Here is a 19,323-nt window from a genome sequence, read left to right on the forward strand (position 1 = left end):
GTTGAGTAGACAGCTTAATGGGTTAAGGGCAAGACAAAAGAGCAGCGGTGAAAGAGAGTCACCCTGGAATATCCCCCTTTGAATTTTTATCCCTTGAATAATAATTTGTCCTTTATCATGGCTTAACTGCAGAGGGGTTTGCCACTGTTTCATAGTCCTGGCAATATAATCGATCAGTGTAGGGTGTATCTTACACATTTGTAAGCACTCTTTTATCCATGAATGTGGGTTACTGTCAAATGCTTTTTTATAATCTATCCATGCCTTACTTGGATTTTTCCCCTTTTTACAGTTCTCCATTATGACTTTATTTAACATCAAATGATCCTTTGTTCCATATGACTTTCTTTATTACCCTTTTATTCTATTGTCATGATTGAGTTTTCTTCTAAATGACTGCAAACTGTTGGCATCAATTCCAGTGTATAGTTTATACGTTATCGGAGGGCAAGTTGTTGGTCTGTAGTTTTTAGGATATTTTGCAGGTTCATTCTTAAGTAGGAGTATTGTTTTTCCTCTTGTTAGCCAGACTGGTGTCTGTTCAGGGTTTGCGTATAAATAGTTCTTACTCATGAGTGGTAGTTTTTTGCAAAATTTAGCATGTTTCCTTCATGAATTTTTTCTACCTACAGTAAAGAAATTGCCATCTTATGTTAGAGATGTGTTTGATTTGCTGGATAAAATTGGTAACATAAAATGGGAACAAGATATGTATTTCCTTGTAATAGATGTTGTTAGTCTATATACCAACATCAAACATCATGATGGAATACAGGCTATAAAATATTATTTAGGTGAAAATCCAGCAGTGGAATTTATTGTTGATTTAATTATGGTATGTTTGAAGAATAACCTATCTGAATTTAATGGAAGTCTTTACAAACAGATACAAGCAACAGCTATGGGGGCAGCTTTTGCTCCTAGTTATGCAAATATTTTTATGGGTTATTTTGAAAATGCATATATATATATATATATATATATATATATATATATATATATATATATACTAATCAATTTTTTATTGAGCATGCATGTAAATATTTTCGCTTTATTGACGATTTAATATTTATTTGTAAAGGAGGGCAAGATTGAGTGAAATACAGGAGAATAATATTGGAGTGAGATTTGATGGTTTACAAATGGGCAATGAAGTAAATTATTTAGATGTAGTGTTAAAAGGGCAAGTAGGTCACACATATTAGTACCAGCATACATAGAAAGTTTAAATAAACAAATTCTATTTTGCATGGGGAAAGTTTTCATCCTCCACATACTATTAAATCTATACCATATACTGAATTTGTCAGAATTAAGAGGTTATGTAGTAATCCAGCCATAGTGAAAACTGAGCTAAATGAGAGTTATAATAAGTTCTGCTTAAGGGGCTATCATGAAGTAGATTTAAGAGAGAGTTTAAATAAAGTTTTGAATAATAATAATAGAAAATCTAGAAATAGGAATGGTGTGAATAGGAATGGTGTGAATAGAAATAATGATAGTGAATGTATATATTTCACCTCCACCTATTCTATATTGTCTGAAAAAGTTTTGGAACAAGTTAAACATAGTTGGAGAGTGGTTAAAAGAGAGGTTGAGTTCTTACAATGTAAAAAAATGTGCTTCTCTTTTAGAAGGGGGAGAAGCATTAAGGATTTCATAGTTCATAGTAAATTTAATATGCCAAAAATGATAGTTGGGAAGCCGATAGATATACAGGGAACACAAGCATGTGGTAAATGTAGTGTATGTAAACATATAATCAAATAATTTACTAATATTAACGGAGTTAAATTTCAAACTAATGGAACTTTTAATTGTAGAACTGAGGGGGTTATATATGGTCTCAAGTGTTCTTGTAATAAATTTAATGTTGGAGAAACTAAAAGACAGTTCTCCTGCAGAGTAAAGGAACACAGAGATATTAAAAATAATAAACAAACTAGCCCCATAGCAATACATTTTAATAGATATCATAATGGTAACCCAGAGGGACTACTAGTTACAGTGTTAGTATAAAAAGAAATGCGTATATGAATGAACAGCAAATAAAATGTTTATTGAGAAAAAAAGAGGCTTTTATGATTTTGAAATTTAATACGAGTCAAGTGGGGCTAAATCATGAATGCACATGGAAAAGTTTTGTGTAATGATTTATAGTATGTTAATAAATATTTAATGTGTTTTAGGTTTTTATTATAATGCTTTTTATTTTATTGGTTAATTGAATAAATGGGTGTGATGCATTATGAAAGGATGTTAGGATGAATGATTATAGTTTACTCTGTTAAAGGCAACTGTGGCTAAGGCGGTAGAGAAGATTCATTTAGAATTGCACTTGGATTGTATTTTTTACAATAAATTATTTTAGCACTACAGTGGAATTGGCCTGCAGTTTGTGGTATATTTAATGTTTTGGCATATTTGGTTGTGGTTCTTCAAGTTTCTTACTCATGTCTAAATCTTCATGTAAAAATATTAATACTTTTAGCCAGAAGTTAGGTACTTCATCTGGGCCTGTGGTTTACCAGTTAGGAGGTTTTCTTAACTTTGCTTTAATCTCTCTGGCTGTTATTTCATCCCATTGCATATCCTGTATATTTGAACTTCTTATTCTTTCTTTAAATTCTTCTGTCCATTTAGAATCTTTATGTTCCACAGGGTCTTCATAAATATTTCTGCAAAATGCATCTATTTCTTATTTTTTTTTTGGTGGTGTTCCAATTCCTTTTGTCTTGTTTCCCAATTCTTTATAAAACTTTTTTGGGTCATCAATAAATTATTTATCTTGTACATTTCCTTTATATCTATCTGCATGTCTTCTAAGTTTTTGTGCCTATGATGTTATTTTTAGTTTATTATTTCGTTCGATTCTCAGTTAGAGCGTCTTCTGTGTGTCGACATGTGTGAATGGGCGTTCCTTCGTTGAAGGTTGTGCGTTAGGCCCGGCAAGCCAGCACGTAAAAATCTACTGCCAATCATTAGCGGACCGGAGTTCTGCTGTGGTGACCCCTAACCGGGAAAAGCCGAAAGACACAAACAAATTTGCGATAGTGCACAATAGATCCTGATCTGTTCTGATTTTGTGCATTGTTTTTATCCCATCCATCTTTCTGAGTATTTTTGTTCATCTGTTCCCTCTTCTGTACTCTTCTGCCAGTGGCACTTGTCTTAATTGCTTTATAGTTTCCTCTGTTTGATACTTCCATAATGGCACTCGGTTTCTCCCCTTCTTTTCCCTTACTACCCTGTATTTTTGTGGTAAGACTTTTATCTATCCGTTTAGCTGCAATGTAATATATCCTGTTTGCTTCTATTATATTGCATGAACTTATGTGGATGGTCCTAATTACCGTGTTTGTTTATCAGACTTCTTTCTAACTTATTGGCTTTCTTTAATCTGTTTCTTTCACTGATTTTAATATGTCTGTCCAACAATATTAAATTGAGAAACTCTTCTCTTAGGTCATTTTCCTGTAAACTGAGGGCATATTCTTTCTTATCCATTTCCTGTGGGCATTCTGTAGGTAGTTCCACAGCATCTTTCTGTGCCACATTCTCTTGAGTTTCAGCCTGTCATCCGTTGGTCTTTCGTATGGGAATTCACTGGCCTATCACCCCACAACATTGGCTGTGTCAGAGTTTCCACAGTTTCCTGTTCCTCCCCTTGCTGTGCAACTCCAACTGGAGGTTTGCACTGGTTTCCTATGGAAGACACCAAAGTATCTTCATCTGGCAACTGATCAGATGTTTTCCACTCCACTGATTTTGGCTTAATTTGGGGATCCATTACTCTACCCTGCTGTGATATTTTCTGAGTTAGATGTTCCACACTAACTCCTTCACTTCACAGGTAATCCATAACGTCAGTTTATTTTTCTTTAATTTCTCTATTACTAATCCTCTTTTCTACTTTTCTTATTTTTTGTATTGTACAATTTTCATGTCTGGATGCCTTTTGCCTAGATTTCTCTTCAAACATCCTTGGTAGTGCTGTTTTTGTTTTGATTATTTTTGCTTTCTCCTTTTTGCATAAATATTGCACCATATTAAATCTTTTTTTTCCCATGTCCATATTTCTTCTTCAGATGTCTCCTGATCCTCCTGTTGCTCCTTACTTTGGGGGCTCGTTGTACCATCATACTGTGATGTAACCTGCGTTAAACTTTCTACACTAAATCACTCACTTTGCAAGTGTTCCATAACTTCAACTTCTATTTTTTTTAACTTCTACTTTACTGATCTTCTGTTCTAAATTCCGTCTGTGTAATCTTACTTTTTTTTTTATTGTGAAATTTTACATATCTGAATAGCTTTGCCAGTATCTCTCTTCGAATATTTTTGGGGCTGCCTTTTTTGTGTTGATTAGTTTGGCTTTCACCATTGCATAAATATTGCACCAGATTAGATCTCTTTCTTTCCCATGTCCATATTTTTTTTTATACCTTTCAAAAGTCTCTAGATTTTGTTCTTTATATTTTCACACCTCCTCAGTTGTTTCTTTTTGCAAAATGGACCAAGGTTTCTTAGTCTGTATAATGTTTTTCGTAAATCTGTTGTATTAATGAGCACAAATTTTTATTTGAAGCTTCTGACAGTTTTTCTTATGGAAGTATTTTTCTTTCCTCTCATTTCACTCAATCGTTTTGTACATTTTATATCTGGAAATTCTGGGCTTCCTGCATAATAGTAACAATACATAATTTCTTTCTTATCCTCAGTAGGCCCACTCTGTCGTCTATATGGCTCTACTTTGGCCTATCAGTTTTTGTGATTTTTGTGGACTGTCACCTCCTTCTACAACAGGGGGCCATCTTCCCCCTGGGCCTGGTCTAGCCCCATTATAGGCATGTTTCTGTGCCTTGAAGATTCTACGCTGTCATTTTTTCCAGTCCTGGCACCAGTGTGCCTGTCATGATTGGGCACTTTTTTTATCCTCAGTCTTGTGCACCCAGCTATCTTTATTTTTTAACCTACTTCTGTCCATGATATATGCTGTATAAATACAGTCTATATATCAGTGTCGTCTTGGTGGGATTTTGTAAAAAACAGGGTCCACCTCATGAAGGTACTCACCAAGATTTCATGAATTCAACTTCAGCAGTACTACTCTTTTACTTGCTGACTTTTCTCTCAGTTCAGAATTTTGCTGAGAGGGCTTATCTATGATACCGGAGGGTTGGATAATGAATGCATTTGTGAGGTGAGGGGAATGACAGTTGAAGTCTTTCCTTCATCTGGCACTAAGCCTATTTTGAGGCTGGATATTGAATAGCTTGTATAGGGAGTTAAGTAATACTTCAGTAGGCAGTCTAGTATGTTATCTGGACCATAGACAGTGGTCTTGGCCTTAGCTATCGCCTTAAGAACTTGTTTTAGGGAACATTGGAGGGATGTAGATGGATGTATGTATGTGATCTGAGAACATTGGTGGGAAGAGCAGGTGGAGTTTAGATTTCTAATATAAAGATGGGTTTGTTGTTATCCTTCATCTGGTGACTATTTTTACCTTCTGTCTGGCTTTGGTTAATTTGATCAGGGTTTAGAGTTCATTGTTGAGGTTAGAAAGTGCAGCTTTGGAATCTTTAAAATTCGATTTATATTTACATACAATTATTTATTTATTTTTTTTAGGGTTCCATCAAAGGGTTTTATGTTTGAATATGATGAATTTGAGGGAGACAGATGCATCTATGCAGCTCTTTACTTGTGCATAGAATTCGGCAGTGAAGATTCCACATAAACAGTAGGGTCATCAAAATGGAACGGACTTTTGAATTGAGACAGTTTATCACTCAGTTTTAGTAGCTTGGTCTTTGCATAGTCTCAGTGCCAGGGTATTGGGTGATGCTTCTGTGCTGCCCCATCACTGAACCAGTAATCAAGGAGCCTCAATCCTCACCACTAGCACCAGTACACTGAGAGGGTGATTAGTGCACACACACAGCATTTCCATATGCAACTCACTGCATCAAATGCATTTTCCCTTACAAGCACACAGAGACCACAGTCAGTCTGGAGCTGTTTTCTCCCTCTTTCTCCAGATCTCCAATAAGACTCCCCACTGGCACAGCCTCCTCTCCCTGACTAACTAAGCTAACACACACACACACACACACACACACACACACACACACACACACACACACACACACACACACACACACACACAAATAAAACTATTGTGATATGGAACTCTGAATATTCACTGTGTGGCTGCTTCAGAGTACAAACATTTTCCTTAGTGACCACTCTTTACAGGCTACAGGAACTCAGTATCCACACCACTGAATCTTAATATGTGGTTTGGTGATCCAACCACTGCTAACCAATAAATGTGATGCCCCACCACTGGAACAGTAATCAAGGAGCCTCAGTCCTCACCACTGGCAACAGTGGGGGACATACACTGGGAAGGGTGACAAGTGCACACACAGTATTTCTAGATGCAGCGCACTGCATCAACTGCAGTTTCCCTCAAGAGCACACAGAGACCACAGTCAGTCTGGGGCTGATTTCTCCCTCTTTCTCCAGATCCCCAGTAAGACTCCATCCTGCAGTTGAGATCTCAGCTGAGTGAACTAGTCAAGACCTCCAGCACCCTCTCTGTCCAACCAGTGTTTTGTGTCCCTGCCCAAGTGGCTGACACACACACACACACACACACACACACACACACACACACACACACACACACATACACACACACACACCTGGGAAAGGCTGGCACAGGTTTACTAGCTATGCCCCCTTCTGCCCAGACTATAAGGTAGATTTCACTGCCACCAGTCGCTCCTTATCAGCTACTTTAAGACCCTTAACAAAGGGTGTCCAGTCTTACTGTGTAATGTTACTATTAATGCAAATGGTGATTTGACCAAGAGCAAAGCTGTTCGGAGGGGCTCAGAGTGTCACTAGATAAATATGGAAGTACTCTCAGAACTTAAATAGCTGTACAAAGATCATCCACAATGAAAACTTTAAATATATTTAATAATAAATAATAAAAGAATAAGAAAATACTCTGTATATAATTACAGTGACATCGGAGTTCAAAATCACAGGAAATATTTAAAACAACATTGCAAGACAGTCTCAAATAAATAAAGAAAAAAAAATCTAAGCTAAGCTTTACTATATTCCTGACTATATCTAAGAGAATTATTATACCCTAGTTAACTTACATCAGAGCAAGGCAAATGTGTGGTGACTGGATCTTGTCTGCTCTAAGACATAATACAGAATGATGTCTTTCTCTCTGAGAGTTCTCAAATTAATATCTCAAATATTGCTGCTGGACTAGCTTGCAGAATTACATCATTTCTTGTCATCTGACTCCTAGTTCCCAGACCCCAAAACAACCATTGATGGCAGCTGGTAGCATTTGGCATCTTCCTGTGAAAATACATAGACAAGGGCTTTTCCTCAGATCTTTGGCAAATGGTGGAAGTCATAAAACAATAAAGCACTTTCAAGACAATACAGAAAACTTCTCAGCACAGACATTATGTCCCTTTGCTGCCATAAAGTAATTTAATTTCAGATATTTTTCTAAAGTTAACCTCCTTTATTCCAGTTTCAACTGTTAAAATATACATTTAAACAGTTACAAAAGGGCATGTACATTTCTGTTCTTTTCCAGTAGGGCATGCTGTAGTTACATTTCTAGCACTCTGCAAAAACCTTTTTCAACACACGTTTGTACAAACAACTTTGATACACACATAACATACAGTTCTAATACAGTTGTAACACAAGCATCTTATATGAATCCTTTTGATATTCACAAATGACATATAAGTATTTACAAAATTCCAGATAGCTGTGCTGGCAGTATCTCCTTTTGTCACAGCTACTTGCTTCAGACTTAGGGTGAATGTGATTGACTTGTGGCTGATTTGACCAGGGAGGAAGTTACAGTTGGTGGGGGTCAAAGCTGCCCTGTCTTGTAAGGACAAAGTTCAGGATTTTTTTGCTCTTGACTGGAGTGCAGGTTAATCAATCCAGGGAGTTTATTTTGGTGAAGTCCGAAAACCTTAGGGTATATGTGTTTTAAGATATACAAGTCTTTAACTGTATGATAACATGTTTTAATAGAAGATTTGGTGTGTAGGAGTTCCAGGTCATTATCTTGTCTTATGAGTCTGGAGATAGTGTTTTTGAAGAATATGGAAACACCACCATCTTTAGTCTTTTTGTCTAATGTGCTAGGCCTAAACATGTGATAGGCACTGAAACCCTGCACTGATTGAGTGCTTTCAATGGTCTTGGATCAGGTCTGTGTGATGATGCATATGTCTATGTTTTCCAGGGTAGAGTTTTTTTTATTAAGGCTCCTAGTGTTGAGCAGCAATACATTTGTTATCCAGATTGTGTTTAGATATCCTTTCTCGGGTATCCAATACACCTTTCTGGTAGCTTTCCTTCTACGGCCAGCAGATGAACTTTACATAAGCTTAGGCTGATGTTAGCTTTGACTAGGGTATGTAGTTTTTATCATTTTTATCCCCTAGCTGCTTGCTGACCTCCAGCCTATTCATTCCCATGTAGGGGAAGAGACAGTCACTATCACTGAAACCATCATTGTGGCAGTCAGGTTTTTTTCCTGCTTTGTGCCCTAACCCCCTCTACTCCTGATGGCTGATGTAGGTATTGTAATCAACTGCTCTTCTCCTGAACTTGACTACTCCCATCAGTGTGATCATGAGGGCTGGTGCCATTAGCTTGGTAGTTAAGCCCATGTCTCTAGATGTGGCTGTTTTGCCTACAAGCCTCCTATTGCATGGCATGTGGTGAAACAGCCACTTGATCACTAGCTCACTAGCACACACACACCCCCCCCCCAGTAGTCAAACCAGTTTTACTCCCTCATTCTTGATGTTTCCATCACATAAGCTACTAACTGCACTTGAGTAATCTGAGTGATAATTAGGGCTTTATCCCTCTATGCCCCAGAGCCAGGAAAGTTACGTTTTTGACAATGGGAACAGAATCTGTAGAGTTGAGTACATTTGCAAGCTAAAGAAGGATTGAAGGCAGCCTGTTAGGAACTCCTTATAGTAAAAAAAATCCCTACCAGCAGCCAACCCTTTCAATCAATTTATGAGCTTCAGATGCACATACATCACAAGAAGAGTGCTGTACTTGCCTTGCTGTTTTTTTTTTCAGCCACCTTAGTCAGCTTAGTATGTAGTATGTTTGCATTCATTTGCAAAGCTCATCACTGCTGTAACTGCTTTAGGTGACTAATACACTGGTAGGCCATACTGTAATAAAAATTATTATGTAGAAGTGTGAATTCATTGAGGAGCACAAAACTAACTGAACAAAAGATCTGCATACCTAGACTCATTTAAACCCTATTTCACTGTTTAGGCTCACTTAGTATTGGAGCTTTGCATAGTTGTACAGAGTAGATGAAACCACAAAATTAAACCGTTGTGATGGAAATCAAGTAAGTAGTTTCAATCAAAAGTAATAACATTCAAATAACTGAAAGTAAGGTATAAAAAAATATTCTGCAAGTTAGAGGAAAACACCAGTGGGTTACTTAACAGACAAGCTTTGTATAGACAGTTGACAAGTTAAATGCCAAATGCCATGGGTCCTTGAAGGCTTGCTTCCACTAGCACTTCTGACTGTCATTGAGGGAGATTGCTAACATAGGATACTGGTAGTAGAAGTTGGAGGACTGGAGAGAGGAAAAGATGATTGAAGTGCTTGAAAATTGGCTGTATGATTCAGGGGGGTCTATATCATATGTTTGAAGATTTATAACTTTGAACATTAGAATACCGAATTTAAATGTTTGAAGATATAAAACTTCAAACGTATGTAAAAAAAACAAAAAAAAACAAAATTAATGGCTGTAGGCAGGGGGCAAGCCCCCCTGCACCTCCCAAACCCTCGCTCTTTAAATATACCAGCTCCGAGACCTCACTACAGTGCAGTAAGGGAAATCTTAGTCCTGGTCAGGTAAGTTCCATTTGTTTTGGGGTTTTTTTTGTCTTGTTTTTTTTATTATATTGTTCGATGTTTGAAACTTTGAACATTTAAATTCGATTATTTAACGTTCGAAGTTTTCAAACTTCGAACATATAATATAGACCCGATTCAGAGACTTGTGTAGTAAGGAGTGGGCCATCCTTCAGACAGTAAAAGGATAAGAAATTGGAACGTTGGGAATTAGTATCAAGGATAATAGGATGTTGGAGCATTATGGAAGAAAGCGCAATGGCAGGCATCTGACTTGAGTTAGAGATAGTACATACACAGATAAGGCTCATACTAAAAGGATTTCAGGAGCAGGGTTCTTAGGCTCAAGGGCTGTGAGTAGTGATACAGGGAGGGCTTGTGAAAGTGCTGGGTCAGGATCGTAGAGTATGTAAGAAAGGTAGTTAGAAAACATAGGACTAGAGCTCATGTCATGGTTCATGATATGGGTAGAAAAGGAAGTGATAATAGTAAAGCAAAGAGGGTAGTGCAAGATGACAGTATTGTAAAGTGCATGATAACTTTTTGCTAGGTTCTACACACGCCTGCAATCAGAACACCAAGGAAGCTAAGAACTGGGATTATAAAGTGAGTGTGGTATTGAGCTACAACTTTTGGGGAGAGGCTTAAGCTAGGGAGGAACATTCTTTTCAGGACAGGTTCCCTCACAGTAAGAGGAGAGCAGTACTATTGAAAGAGTGGTGTAGGATAAATATGGTCACCATCAAATCATAAAACTGAAGTAGGATGGGTAAGAGGAAAAGAATATGCGGAAAAATCTGAAAGAGAGGACGTATAAGGATAAGTCAGAAGTAGGAGGAAACATGAAGTGGGGATAGAGCATTAAGAATGCTCCAAAAGGAAGGAGGAAGATGAGTGCAAATAAAAGAGGTTGGAAGGTGATGCTGTGCAATAGCACGTGCCTGAGAAAGTTGGATGAGCTGCTATCCTTCTGGGGATCTGACAAGTAGACACTGACAACATCATAAAGATTTGGACATTGGGAAGCATGATATAGCCAGCTATATCCACAGGAATGCTAGAAAGGGAAAGGGGAGGAATGTGGGATGGCCAGTGAAGTGATGGATGAATAATAGGAAATTGGAGAGCAGTGCAGAATCCATGGTTTAAAAGGTAAGTACTCTGGCAGTCAGTTTGCATGCAGAGTGTGTGAGCTAGTGGTTGGACAGCAGCTACCACACTTTAGACACCTCCCTACTGGAAGTGCTAGACCCAGTACTTCAAGTGCAACACTTCAAACATTAAAATGCAGCAGTTAAAAATTATTTTTACTGTGAGGCTTTGCTCATATGAACCCTTTGCCAGTGTGACGGTTGTGCCCCTACAGCCCCCACTACTTTAAGATTGCCGTACCTCAGAGAAGGGGAATATTTCAGGATACTACAGTTTAGTGAATATTCCCCTAATTGGACTTAGTTTTGCTATTTTGAGAATCACATTTAAGATCTGTGAATGTTATGCAGGCAGCCCTTCCAGTTATCACTGATGCATCACAATATGTTGGTGGACATATTCAGGAGATGAGGGTAGAAGGAGGTGGTGATGACAAATCTATCAGTTTTCATACCAGGGCAGAGTTGGAAGGGATCCTGATAGAAGATGTGGACCAGGAAGAATTTGTTCATTATTTACAAGATGCTAGACAATAAAATATGAAATGCAATCCTCACCAAATTAGATAGTTTACAATGTGGATATGAGATCACCAATAGCCAGGAGTAACCATGCCACAGTATGCTTCACCTTAGGCAATGTGTGCTATCCAGTATTGGCTGTCTCATAGTATAGTTCATATTAAGCTGACCAGACCCTAGGGGTAAAAATGGAAGTGTAGTGCAGCCTAGAAGTGGACTGCAAGCAGTGGGAGTGGAGGTTCATGAAGAACTGTGACACTAGGGAGAACTGGAGAAATCAAACAACTTGTGTCTCACCCCGTTTCCCATGACATAGAGGGAAGAAGACCAGACTATGACCCAGGAAGCTTGTTTGATTAGTGGTACAAATACTTAAGGTGTTTGGCAGAGAAGAATTGTCTCAAGTGGCTGAATAAAGCAGCTTGCCTATCCTGGCTGTAGGGAGATTGGTTAACTATTTTGGTGACTTCTCCCGGAAAGTAGGAGATGTCCCCATTCAAGAAGCAAGGGCAGGCTCACGTTAAGTGGCCCAGTTGTTGCTGAGTTTGAGATGATCTGGGTGGGGCTATATAAATCATTCCCCACCTGGGTAGTTGCTGTTAGTTAGATGGTCATTTATGGGGAGGGGTTAGTAGAGATGATGGGACAGGGATCTCCACATCACTAGAATACTGACCCTTTCCCTAAGGCTTAGCTGTCACCTACAGGGAAACAAATGGGCTGAAGGGCTTTTGCCTGATTCAGGGATTCATGATCTTGCTCATGGAGGAACAAATGAGCTGATAGGGAACTGATATGGTAATGATTTGTCAAGGTTCTTGGGAAGAATATATATGTGTATTGATTCCCAAACTGTGGCCCACACCTTCTCAGGTGAGAGAGCCTAGACATCCCTGCTGGTCAGCACCTCGGATGCCTGAGATGCTAATCGAATCCAGGTGGCCATGGCACTGGCCAATATTTTGAGTTTTTGGAATGTAGGAGGTGCAAAGGGGCCTTGACCCTCTGCAAAAACATTTTCAGTAGAGTTTCTGCAATTTTGAAAAGTTTGATTTGTTTGGGAAGTCTTTGGTGAGGAGGTGTTTTTTTGTGGGGATAGGGTGTCATGATTTCCAGGCTGTTAACTGCTTTCTGTAGTTTGCTGATTACTAGGTCCAGATGACCAGAAAGGGGGACCGTATTATCTGTTTGTCTAGGTATTTGCAAGTCTTGTTTGCTCTGGGTGGAACGGGGGCAAGGGCAGAAGGATGACGAGATATCTGTCAGTTCATTGGTATCCCTACTAATCTAGCTTTTGTCCCAAGCTGGCCTGTTCTCAAGTGCTGTGGTATGTGTACTCATGCCTGTAAAGAACATGCTGTTGTCCTTACTGTGATAAGCCTGATGTCTTTTTGGAGACTTTCAGTGTAAAGTAATGAAATGATTAGGATATTGTCACTGTTTAACTGGCTTAATGCTTCATAACATTTTTTTAATGTTGTAGATTTAAACACATGCAGATTAGAGTGAATGCCGAATCAGTTGCATTTTACAGGTAAAGTAGAAACAGTTTACTTTTTTACTTAAATTTTTATGTATTGAGTTACTTGCAATTATTAAGAGCAAAATGCATGCTAAACAGATGTTCAATACTAGTAGTCAGTAGTGCAACAGGTAGCATACTCACCTTTGATGCAGAAGGATGTGGGTTTTATTCCCACTCCAATAAGATTGATTGACACTGCAGTGCAGCATAAGGTGGGTGCTGCACTCCCGCATGTGGTTTCCTTTGGGTGAGATGTTAAATTGAGGTCCAATCTGTTTGACTTGGTGGTAACTCAGGTGGATGTTAAACATCCCACAACACCTATCAAAAACAGCGGTAGTCTATTTAACACAACATAAAGAACATTTAGACAGCTACATACTTACAAAATGTACATATTTACAGGCCCGTGTGTGTGTGTGTGTGTGTATATATATATATATATATATATATATATATATATATATATATATATATATATAGTTTACCTTCATATGGTTGAAGCGCACATCTGTGACGGCAGATGTGCGAAAGTACGAGTGCCAAAGTAAAGTTCGTAATGATGAACAATGAATTGCCGAAATCACAACTGAGCGAATGCCAGTGTGCATTCCCTCATGTGAATTCGGCATTCTGAGTGCAGATCACACTGTAGTGGGGATCGGAACATGTACCTCTTCTTTCACTGTAGTGCGGAGTTAGTATAGTAAAATCAGAGGGGGTGTAGGGTGGGTGCAGAGGCCCCTTGTATAACGGTGTTTATAGACATCCAGAAATGTCCGGTGTTTCGAAAACATTTGACATTCCCGGAATGTCGAATTCGTTGATCAGCACTTTTGCATTCAAAAGTGCAGTTTCCGACATTTTGAGTTGGTTATTTGACAGGTCGCATATTTTTTTTGCGACCTTGTAAAGATAAACCGTATATATCTATATATATATATATATATATATATATATATATATTTATTTATTTATATATATATATATATATATATATATATATATATATATATATATGTATGGGTCTACTTCACATAATCGAACATCCAAATATTCGACGTTCATATGGCCAAGACCACATGATTGAACATTTGAATGTTCGAAAATGTGAAAAAAAAATTAAAAAAAAACTAAACAGTGCAAGCAGGGGGGCAATCCCCCCTGCACCCCCCACATCCTCTACTATTTAAATGTACCAACTCCGAGATCGCACTGCTACATTGAGGTAAAGGGAAATCTTCCCATTCTGCACTCTATGGAGATTCCCATTCAGACTGTTCAAACTTTTAAAAGTTCGATCATATGGTCTCAGCCATATGAAAGTCAAGCTTTTAAACGTTCGACCATCTGAAGGGGACCCATAGATATATATATGTTTTTTTTCGGTATCATTTTTCTTATAACATCCTCATTATTATTTCCATAGTTGAGACCCTATTCCTACTTCCACAACCATAATCTGATTTTTTGCACTATATCTGTCAAAATCCATTTCCCATTAACAAAATTTAATTGTCTTTCATTCCAAATAACCCATATTATGTAAAGTAAATTCTTATGCACCCTTCTCTCATATTCATTCTTCTTTTTCTTATAATATCCACATATAATCATATTCATATCTTTGTCATTAATATTCTCAAAAATTTTCTTTACACAACTTTTTTCAGCGTTTCACTACTCTTTTACATTAAAAAAAAAACATGCTATGTCTCTTCCTCCCACACAAAATAAACACTTTTTCAACTTTCTTTTTATATGGCATATCCCCCTTTACCAAATTATTTATTACCAGTTTCCATAAGAAGTCTTGACACTCTACTTGGTGAACCATTTTTTTCCTTCCTTTAATGGCTTTAATCAGATGTTCTTCGTCTTCCCTTGCTGCAGTCCTGACTATTGGGTATAGTCCGCGTCCCAGTCGGCCCGAATAGCAGAGTATAAGGCTGACGTCGGTCATGGCGCCTTAGACTGACGTCAGTACGTCAGGGTACTAATGCGCATGACCGACGTCATTTCCTCAGTCTTTTTTGCCGCATGGTCCGATGCAGAAGCAATTTTGCGAGTGCAGGTTGGCGTTCTGAGATTTTCCGAAACCGGAGTTTCAGACCGATACAGAGTTGGCTAAGTAACCCCGTTAGAACATTTTAGTTTTTCTTGCCTCAGTATTTAACCGGATGTCAGAAAAAGTGAATAACTGTATTTCTTGTGGGAAGCAGATACCGCATAGGGATTATCATACATTGTGTATACCTTGTTTAGGGCCTGAGCACGACGTTGTTGGTTGCCGCTCTTGTGCTAGATTTAACAAGCGCACTATTAAGAGGAGGCTTGATTGTGCTAGGTTAGTGTTTGGGAAGCGTTGCAATTATAATATGCCGCCGGATGCTCCGGCCCGCTTCATCCAAGAAGCGCAAGGACAAAACAGTGAAGCCTAGGGGTGAGGAACCGGCAGTCCCGGACGTCGGTTCTTTAGAAGGCTCAGGGGAGCCAGAGGTTTTGCCAGGAGTCTCTATGGAGTCTCAGGCAGATACTTTACTGTTACAGGATGTGCCCTCTCAGGAGGTAGGCCAGGCTGAGGGGGCTTCTCAGGTAACTGTTCTTCCCTCTCTTCCCAAGGTAGTTAGGGCCTCTCCTTCTGTTGCCAAAGCTTCTTTTAGAGGTAGGCCAAGTTCAGCTTCTGTGGGGGCTTCTCCTAGCATTTCGGGCTCTGTGCCTAAGAAACATATGCTTAAAATGGCAGAAGATTTGATTACTCTGATTAGAGGTTCTATGCCCCGCCTGATAAGAGGCCTAGGGTGGAACAGGAGTTTGATAGTTTTGAACAGTGTTCACAGGCTTCAGAGTCTTCTGTGGAAGACTTGCAAGAGTTTCCTACTTATTCTGATTCTGATGTGGATGATTCCACTCCTACAGCTTCTCCTCCTGAGGATTTTTCATTTTCAGAGACTCTTCACTCCATGAGGGAGCACTTTAAATGGGAAGGCCAGGATTACTCTGATTCCAGGAAAAGGCTTAGGGAATTCTTGTTTTACCCCAGCATAGGCCCTTAGCTATTCCTCCTGTGTTGAATGTGGTGGAGGATGTTTTGCAGAGGCTTCCCTGAACCCTGACTCCTTGCCTCCTGCTCCTGTTAAGCCGGATAGGTATTATAGGGTGCCCAAGCTCATAAGTATTTGTTTAAGAGTCCCAGGGCGGACCCAGAAACTGTTTCTCAGGGGCCTAAAGGTGTTAAAGCTTCTGTGGTTAAAAATCCTGTACCCTCTGATAAAGAGGCTAGGGCTTTGGATAGGTGGGGTAAGAAAGTATATACTTCTTCCACTCTAGCCATGAGGGCGTTGAATTGTCAGTTTCATATGCTGAAATATCAGAATTATCTCCTTTCACAATTGAAATCTAAGGTGGATGCTTTGGCGGAAGGTATTGAGTGTAAAGAATTGCTGGATTTGGTTCATGTGTCTGAACAAGTGGGTAAGCATTCTTTGCAGTGTGGTTTTGATGCTGTTCAGGCCTCCTCGAGGGTGGCTGCTACTAGTTCTGTTCTTCGCAGACATGCCTGGTTGAAGGATCAGAATTTAGCTGAGCATGTTAAGACCAGGATTTTGGATGCTCCTTTACAGTCTGATGTGTTGTTTGGACCGCCTGTGGAAGCAGTTTTAAAGAAAATGGAGGACAAAGCTAAGTCTATGCAGACTGTTAAAGATTTTTTGCAGGTGCAGCCTCCGAAATTTAGTAGAAATTGGCCTGCTAAGGGGTGGACATATCCTGCTTATGGTTCCCAGTCTAGGGGTAGGTCTAGACGTGGTAGGGGCAGGGCTCAAGGTTCGTTTAGGCCTAGATCAGACAGTTCACCTGTTCAGACTTCTGGTGAGGGCAGGGGTCAGTCCTTTCGTAAGCAGAACCAATGACCTGCCTTTTCAGCTGCCAGTGGATTCTCGTCTGGCAGCTCCTTTGGGAGGAAGATTGTCTCTTTTCAAAGAAAATTGGGATTTAATCACTCAAGACAGATGGGTGCTGGATATCATTCATCACGGTTACAGATTTTATTTCCACACAATGCCCCTTTCAAAGGCATGCCAGATGTTCCTCCTCCACAAAGAAAAGAGGCTCACAAGCAAGTTTCTCAGTTACTCCAGATAGGGGCCATTCAGCCAGTCCCTGTATCAGAAAGGGGCTTCGGATTTTATTCTCGCCTGTTCCTAGTACCAAAGAAGGGGAACACGTGGAGACCAATTTTGGATTTATCTATCCTCAACACTTATCTGGACATTCCCAAGTTCAAGATGTTGACATTACAGCAACTGTTACCTCTGCTGGGCAAGGATCACTGGATGGTAACTTTGGATCTCAAGGAAGCCTACCTTCATGTGCCTATCAGGCTAAGTTGCAGAAAGTATCTGCGGTTTCGAACTGGAGATTTTCATTATCAGTTCTCTGCATTGCCCTTTGGCTTATCTACTGCGCCCAGAGTATTCACAAAGGTTCTGGCTCCAGTGATAGCTTACTTCAGGCTTCAAGGCATTCAAATCTATCCTTACTTGGACGACTGCCTGATTCTGGCTCAAGAAAAGGAAGACCTTCTACAGCATCTGGAATATGTCATAGCAGTGCTAAGATGCCTAGGGTATTCTGTGAACGAAATAAAGTCCAGTCTAGTACCCTCTCAAGACATGTGCTTTCTGGGTGTGAGACTGAATACAGCAGCCCAGATGGCCTTTTTAACCCCGGACAAACAAAAGAGTCTGTCACTTTACTTCCATCAACTATCTCATCAGTCCGTGCTGACTGCAAGGACAGTCCTTCAAGCATTAGGGTTCATGGCATCTTGTATTCTGGTGCTTCCCAATGCCAAACTGCATATGAGGAAGCTGCAATGGTATCTCAAAATGTATGGACACAGCACTGCCAAGATTTCGACACTGTCATTCACATAATACCTTGCCTTCAAAAGGAATTCTTGTGGTGGGCTCAGGAATGTCACCTAAACAAGGGACTCTCTGTGACCCGGCCAGAGGCGAGTCAGATTTTAACGACAGATGCCTCGGACACTGCTTGGGAGCTCATCTAAATGGAAAGTGGATACAAGACAAGTGGCCTGCCAGACTACAGCATCTACATATCAACATGAAGGAGATGTTAGCAGTCCAGTTTGCATTGATGGCGTTCAAGGAGTTACTTCTTCCAGGGCAGGTGTTGATTCTAACAGACAACACAACTGTCATGTGGTACATCAACAAGCAAGGGGGAACACATTCTTATCCTCTATGCAGGCAAGCAATGATTTTATGGGAGACTGCGTTAAGCCTGCAACTGACTCTTCAGGCAAGGTTTCTGCCAGGAGCACAGAACTCCCTAGCAGATGTATTAAGCAGACAAATCATGGATCCCCACGAGTGGAAACTGGATCTTCATGTATTTCAGAAATTGACAGTGTCATGGGGAACTCCAGACATAGATCTGTTCGCTTCTCCACTAAACCACCAGCTGCCAAAGTATTGCACAAAGGGGTTTCATCACACAGCTTGGAAAGTGGATGCTCTGTCTTTCAGTTGGAAAAACCTTCATGTCTATGCCTTTCCACCTCTGCCTCTTCTTCCAAAGGTATTATTAAAGGTCAGACAAGACAGGCCAAGGATGATTTTGATAGCTCCAGATTGGCCTCGGCAACACTGGTACCCACTTCTAAGGAGTCTTGTAAAGAAGCCTCCATGGCCTTTACCTCTGATTCCTCATCTGTTATCTCAGAAGGACGGTCATCTGCTCAATGTCAAGCTTCAATCTCTTCATCTCACAGCTTGGCATATTCTGTGTTGAAGCACAGCAGGTCTCAGCTTCCTCAACAAGTTTTAAATGTGATTATGGAAGCTAGAAGGCCTAGTACTAGGAGAGTGTACGCAGAAAAATGGAAGAGATTTTTATTTTGGAGTACAGCAAAGAATTTGGAGATTTCAGAGCCTAATTTGAGTGTGGCTCTTCAATATCTTACTGAATTATTGGACAAAGGTTTGTCCTTCTCTTCCATAAAGATTCATGCTGCAGCAATTTCAGCTCACTATGATTGTGACCCACCTTTGTTTTCGCATCCTTTGTTCAAGCAGTTTCTTAGAGGGGCAAAGAATATAAGACCCCCACGTAGAGCTCCTACTC

At 39.7% G+C, this 19,323-nt stretch overlaps 1 protein-coding gene across 4 annotated transcripts in view; it reads left to right on the top strand.

The window, feature by feature from the left end:
• ABCD4 (ATP binding cassette subfamily D member 4) overlaps positions 1-19,323 on the top strand; it is a 1,648,172-nt gene that overhangs the window by 760,239 nt on the left and 868,610 nt on the right. For all 4 annotated transcript variants that reach the window (XM_044074118.1, XM_044074117.1, XM_044074119.1 and 1 more), the window contains one exon: positions 13,132-13,182. In XM_044074118.1, coding sequence (XP_043930053.1) covers positions 13,132-13,182 — 51 coding nt within the window. The remainder of the gene's footprint in view (positions 1-13,131; positions 13,183-19,323) is intronic.

This window comes from Protopterus annectens, chromosome 6.part0 (genome assembly GCF_019279795.1).
Source record: "Protopterus annectens isolate FY-2018-M chromosome 6.part0, PAN1.0, whole genome shotgun sequence".
NCBI lineage: Eukaryota > Metazoa > Chordata > Ceratodontiformes > Protopteridae > Protopterus > Protopterus annectens.